The following is a 6,837-nucleotide window of genomic DNA, read 5'->3' as shown; positions in this document are numbered from 1 at the left end:
TCAAAAGAAGAGCCATGGATTCCGTCAAGTAAAAGACAGTTCTCATGGCTCATGTCCAACGGCCACAGATTACTGACAGTGTCAATGGACCTGGTCGTGCAAATTGATCCTCAAACTCTAGTTGTGTATATTAGATTACTTGTAGACCTTCCTACAAGAAATAGATCCAGATGTCAAGTAATGGCACTAAATTGGATTGGCAGAACGTTTAGTCAAATTCAAGGCTGGCCAAAAAATCCTTTGGTACTCCAAGGGTGCCAGCTCGACCCTATGTACCATTGTATATAGAGTTGCTGAAAATCGATTTGTACAACTCAGTTCATCGACCACAACAATAATCTGTTGCCGTAAAAAGGGAGCCATGAGAACTGCCTCTTACCTCATGGCATCAACATGGCTTATCTATTGACTAGCCGACCTGGCATCATTACACATTTTCTTCACTCCGCAATCATAATGTCTCAAATCAACAGAGCAAAAGATGCCATCAAGTAAGAGACAGTTCTCACGACTCCTGTCCAACGGCCATAGATTACTGACGTGGCCAATGGACCAGGTCGTGTAAATTGATTCTCATCAATTCTAGTTGTGCATATTAGTTAAGGATCAACTAGTGCTACTGCGTAAGGAATACTGCTGGAGAGATCAGCGCAAATAGGGTCTTATCCAACGCAAAGTGAATTGATATGATCAAATTCTACTCACCAGATGGAGCTTTTGATAAAGCATTTAAAGTTATCCATGGGTCAGCAAGTGACCATGCTGTAGATAAATGAATGTGTTAATGTGGATATAATCTGCGCTGCTGAATATTCATATGTCCAGACGTATTTCACATTGAGAGAGGTGGTTTATTCAACGCGTTTCAAAGTCTAAGTGACTTCTTCATGAGGAAATACCACATGAATTCGGCAGCGCAGATTATATATATCCACATTAGTGCTACTGCTTAGGAATGAGTGACGATATGTTTTCAGTGACGTCACCTATTCCTAAAAAAATCACTCTTTATTTTCTTCTATTTGGTTTCGACCACAAAATGGCTACCTTCACTTCCAAAATATTTACAATCAGGGAATCTAAGACACTTTTCCCTTACATTTTCTTCATATATTTTTCTAAATTCTTTCTTTCCTAGACAACAACATTCCGGGCAGAATCTTATCTAGAAATCTACATTCCGCTTTAAGGCTATTTCCGTCATCATTACCTGCTATTAAACTACTATCCTTTGAATTATTTGTATTTGGCACCTGAGGATAGTTATCAGAACACAAATATCTTTTTTTTTTTTCAGGAATTATGTAAAGATTTTTGTTTGTACATGTGTACTGTTTTAATTGCTTTGATATGATAACAAAGTTCAGTTTAAGTATACAAAAAAATTAATATCCTATTAATGTATGATACCAAACATGTTATATTTTTATATATTATGGAAAAAATCCTGGTTTAAGGAGATGTCATCCTTACTTTGTATTGCTTTGAAATCAAATTTCGGTCACAGTTCAAGGTTAAAATAATCTACAAATAGCCAAGCCACAAATCAAAACCCATGGCTTTATGGTTATTTTACTAAATGTATTCAAGGCTTTGACACAATTTATTAAAAGCTATGACAATACCATACCAGTTTTTATGGATTTTTTCAGTAGCGTTGAGTTTGTTTGTTTTTTATTGTATTTTTTTACATGCAAAAAGCAATAAAACACAATTATTTTTTTTCCTCGATAAAAAAATCATTAGAAAATAAAAAGCATTCGACACATAGGGATGCAAGAACACCATAATTAAACAATTCTGCTATAAATATATTCACCAAAAAACAACTCGCCCTTAGGAAGGGGTAATTACAAAACAGTACTCCGAAAAAATATTTTTTTGCTACTTTAGTATTGTCGGCAACACGGTGAAAAAAGACAATATAATTCATCATTAATAAATTCCAGTCCGATGGGGTTTTTTTTCAACCACTTGGAGGTTAATGAACAAAGAATATTTACAAAAAATGAAAACTTCATTGACATGTTGCGCGTTGTGCCCTATGTAGTACATACAGTAGTCATCGTTACTGCAGAGAGTCAGCTATTTGTGATGGGTATCAAATATTCGATACGGATCGAGGAGCTCTGAGAGTTTATTTGACGAGATTTTTTGTGTGTTTTTGATTCTTCATACAAAATTGTCTGCCATTTTGGTCCCAGATTTTGAGTCTTTTAGAAAATGTACATTCATGTTTGGTCTTCTAATCTTGATAAAAGATCAAGGTTCAGTTCTGGGAAGAGAATCAAAAGCAAAACAAGACAATATATTTTACAGTTGATTACAATCCACTCTGTTCAATTTCATTTTTAAACAGCCAACTTTAACATTAAATCAAAGCACTTATAATACATCCCCTATGCCCAATGGTCAACTCCTTACCAGCCCTCAAGTGTCCTCAAGTGTTTTTCTTAAACACCATGTTTTAAGGCCACTCTAATAATAACTGCTCTGCGTGGGAAGATGGGACCTTTGATCTGATACTGCCCTTAAGGAGCACCAGCTGCCCGAAACAAGGTCTGTGAAACCCTCTCCCAAATCATGTATATTTACTCCCATTTTCAATAGCATAATTTACATTCACAATGAAGAAGAACTTTGAGAGTAGTCTCTCAAGATCAGGTTGTCATACTTAGGTGACGATGGGGTACAAAGAGCTGATTCAGAAACTGGGGAGCTAGGGGAAGTGCTCTCTGAGTCAATAGAGTCTCTAAAAGGAGAAGGAGGCGTTAAAGCCACCAACTCCTCAACATCTTGCTTTACTACCGGTGCTTCTGAAGTGCTATCTTTGACGCTGTCAGAAGAGGACTTTCTGGCAGAAACTGACCCACCGTTATATTCAATTGCTGGGGCTGGCTGGATCTCTGCAAAGGTGGTCATAGCTGTGGGAAGTTGGATCTCCCTTGGAATCAGGTAAGAAGAACATAAAGGGGTGGGTACCAATGTTCCTTGGGTGTTTGAAGAAAGCATCATGGAGTTTAGCTCACTGATATTGGCGGTGAATCGGGTCACAACATTACTGATTTGGTCCATTAAGGAACCTTGAGAAGAACCACTTCGTTGGGCGGCATCTGAATGAAAAGATGGGATGTCATCCTCTGTCCGGGTAACAGAAGCAGCTCTCTGGCTTACAGTACTGATTGGAGAAGGGGTCTGTGGTCGGTACTGTACTGGATAATGCTCCTCGGCTTCAGAAACATCATACAGCATTTTGGCACTGGAGTCAGGAAAGGAAGTGCTAATATATCTGTTCTCTGTGCTGCTTTTTGAGAAGGGCTTAATGACAGCCGTCTGATTTGTACTATCCTTTTTCTTCACATGAACAGAAAGGCGCTGCCATAGATGTTGACCCCGACTGCTCTTCTCATTTTGTGCCCAAGTAACAGATTTTCCATTAGAGCTGAAATAAACGTGAAAAATTACGTAAGAATGGGGAACTCACAAGTTACCTTCAATTTTGACTCTTGACTTTATATGTTTCTGTATTATCTAACCCCAGATCTTCTTTTAATCTATTACTTGATTATTTATTTATATATGATGCTGAACATCTCATAACCTATAAAACTTTTATTCTAAAGCTAAATATTAGGCCAACTGCAGACTTCTTTAAAACCTAACAAACCTATAGACAACTCCTGAGATTGTGTTAAGCTGAGTTTAAAGAAATTAATTTACAGAAGCCTATGTTGATGCTCGAGAGCCCTAAAGGTCTGTAACTGGATCCCTTATCTACCTCATAGTATTTATAATAGTGATGTCTTTATGAGACTTTGCGCCTTAGACCGATTAGTCACCTGTACCTAGATGCTGGTTAGCAAGTTAAAGCTCCTGAGCCTAAAAAAAGACCTGTAATTGGGTTCCCAGTCTGCCATCTACAATAATGTTTTTTTTATAGGAAAGGTGGGACTTCGACATCTTAGGCATCAGGGCCCAGGTGCAACAATAAACTCTACAACCCCTTTAACTAGAGCCCTTACACAACTTATACAGTGATAATGGTATGGTTAGATTGCAGGCTAAACATATGAATGGGCAGCATTCATAACTTCTATAAGAAGTTGGAGTCTTTCTGGTACAGAAATTCTGAGTTTGATTCCCCCGGTACGGAACCTTCCAGAATATAATAATTCCACGAAGGTACAATAGACGTAATATGACAGGTCACTAGGAATGGGTGAATGGGAGCAGAATGGAAAATTGCAAATGGCGGTAACGTTCGGATTTATGAACAAAAGTAGTCAGAAGATCAGCGTTTAAAGGCAGGGGACCCACTCTGTAACCATGAATCAATGGGACAAAACAACTGACGATGGAAAAAGAACCAAAGGTTTAATTAGGAACAAAAATGGAGCAAAGTTTATGAGTGTCGGGAAGTTATTCTGAAATTCATAGGATCAAAATATAATATCAAAGCAAAACCACTCCAATGAAAACCAAAGTGAATCAGGTTTTTAAAAGCTTTCATTCTGTGATATCAATGAAATGCATTGGTTTTCATGGAAAAATTATACTAAAGAAATGGACAGGACTGGTGTTGGAGAAGATTTAGTGTCATTCCATTTGTCACCAAAGTCAACCTGTTGCCAAAGATGAAGCTGTAAAAACCAGTAGGGTCCAAAGCAAGAAGAGATGAGTGAAGAAACAACTTCTTATGGCCCATGTCTTAACAGGATAAAAGAAAGCATGAAACTCATGAGACAAACCTTTAGATCAAAGACTCCATGAATATCTAGGTCTCCTTAGAACCAAACCCTATCCATCAATCCGCTAGGTCTTTTTGAAAGATACTTGGGTTCATAATGTAATTCATCTGAATTTTGCCTATGATTACAAGACTGAAGGTAAGCTCGGAACTGGCACAAGAGTTGATATGTGGACGACTCATCCAACCACAGGCAAACACTATTTCCTTAGACGACCTGGTATATGTAATTTTGCAGCTTCTTGAATGTCATCCTTAGAGTATTTTCCCAGGTTTAAATGACTCCAGATATCTTTATGAATTATAAATAACAACATTGAGTTTAATCGGAGGATGGAAGAGAAAAGTAAGGTAAGGACAGTTTAATAAATAACTAATAACGAAGAGCAAGTGAGCCAAGACTTCAATGACCTTTATTGGCAGTATCACGTTAATGATCAATGTTGAAACAGGTCAACTCGGCATTGGAATAGAATCATTCAATCTGTCTACTGCATGAGATTTGTAGATTTGGTGGACATAAAACCTCTGACTCCATGCCTCCCACTTGATCAACCAGACTTTGATGCCTAGTGATCTGCCAGTAACGAGAGATGAGAACATTTGATAAGGATTATAAGGCACCATAGATTTGTCAACCAGGAATTGGATGAAAAGTGGTGATGGTTTTAACACGGATGGAGATATGGGTCAAACCCATTATGCACCTTCCACAAGATGAATAATTTAGACATTCTACCTCCCATGACTTCTTCTAATGTCTGAAGAACTATGGGCATGTTTCAGAATCATAGTCAGTTCTTGCACAGAAGAAACACAGAAGATTTCATTAACATTTCATTGGGAGCGGTTTTGAAAAATCTTTGGGATTTTGAGTATTGAAAGACATAACCATAACAGGTAACTGATAGAGGAAAGGAATTGTGTTGTAATGTGGCCCCTGTCTTATCCCAATGTTTATAAAAGCCATCTGCGCAATCACTGAAGTAGGGAACAAGAAAGAGTTCACAAATTGAGTTATTGGCTGTCTTGGCAAAACGTAGTCCATAATGTTCCGCACTGCTCTCCAGGAGGTTTCTGTAGGAGGGTTCTGCAATCTATACTGGTCAGTAAAGTAGCTGTTTGGGTTTCAGCCTGCCTCCTGTAAAATATTTCAAACACATTACAAGGAAAATTAAGTTTGGCTATACAAATAAGTATTAATGTCAAGGATTCTATGGGGAAACAACAGGTACAAAAACTTAGAGACAATGCAGACCCAAAGTTTTTCTAGATACACAGCAAGTCCTAAGAGAAATCTTGTCTTACCATATCATGGTAAGTTTCTTCTAAGCAATTACTAATCAGAATCTTACCATTTGGTTAATGAGTTAAAAAGTGATGCACAGATCATTTGGATTTGTTTGTTTTGGGGTTATTAAAGAGCTTGAACAATATTGGTGACCTCTTGGTGAAGACTCAGATTAATGCATCACATTCTTTCCTCTGTTGTAAGCCGAAACTTAGCAAACTCCATGTGTTCCTCTGATAGAGATTGTCAAGATATGAGAACTTCCTCTATACTGAAAATGGATGTTCCAGCAAATGGACGTGAGCCAAAGCTAATAAAGTTGTAGAAGCCCAGTTTTCTAAGTCTGAAGATTTTGGTGGGACTCGTAATGAGACATATCTTCTACCAGGGGTGTCTGATAGCTGCTTCCTACACTCTCTCCATTGAAAACATATTAACAGGGCTGTAGGAACAGAAAGCGTTCAGCAAAATGAGCATTTGTCCAACAGCTATCTCAAGTATATGGGAACCTTTAGAAGTTAGGAAGATTGCAGCTGGAGGCGATTTTATCATTCAAATTCCAACATCATATATTTTCCCAAAAATGGGAAGCTTTATTGTGTGAGTACCTTGGATTGTATACATTCCTGGCAAACCGAGGTCCTTCCTTGGAGGTTCATGCAGTGTGACACTTGATGCTAGGCACTGAAAATTCTCCTCGAACCATGCCATTTTCACAGGTCATGCTCCTTTATGCTCAGTTTCCAGTTGAAAGTGTTAGTAGACGTTGGGGCGCCGTGAGATAATAATAGAGCATCCC

The 6,837-nt window shown here is 38.1% G+C and overlaps 1 protein-coding gene across 16 annotated transcripts in view; it reads right to left on the bottom strand.

The window, feature by feature from the left end:
- Positions 1 to 1,030: 1,030 nt before the first annotated feature.
- Positions 1,031 to 6,837, bottom strand: part of GRM5 (glutamate metabotropic receptor 5) — a 351,429-nt gene continuing 345,622 nt past the window's right edge. For 7 of the 16 annotated variants that reach the window (XR_013224104.1, XM_077298566.1, XM_077298564.1 and 4 more), the window contains 2 exons: positions 2,874 to 3,442; positions 1,295 to 2,275 (listed from right to left, as the gene is read on the bottom strand). Coding sequence is in view for 13 of the 16 variants with exons in the window: in XM_077298566.1 (XP_077154681.1) it covers positions 2,232 to 2,275; positions 2,874 to 3,442 (613 nt within the window). In the remaining 3 variants the exon portion in view is untranslated. Of the gene's footprint in view, positions 3,443 to 6,837 lie in introns of all 16 variants that reach the window. The other 9 variants (XM_077298557.1, XM_077298558.1, XM_077298556.1 and 6 more) reach the window with 3 other exon arrangements.

This window comes from Ranitomeya variabilis, chromosome 3 (assembly GCF_051348905.1).
Source record: "Ranitomeya variabilis isolate aRanVar5 chromosome 3, aRanVar5.hap1, whole genome shotgun sequence".
Taxonomy (NCBI): Eukaryota; Metazoa; Chordata; class Amphibia; order Anura; family Dendrobatidae; genus Ranitomeya; species Ranitomeya variabilis.
The sequence above is the reverse complement of the archived record's forward strand: the minus strand, read 5'-3'. Positions and strand labels throughout refer to the sequence as shown.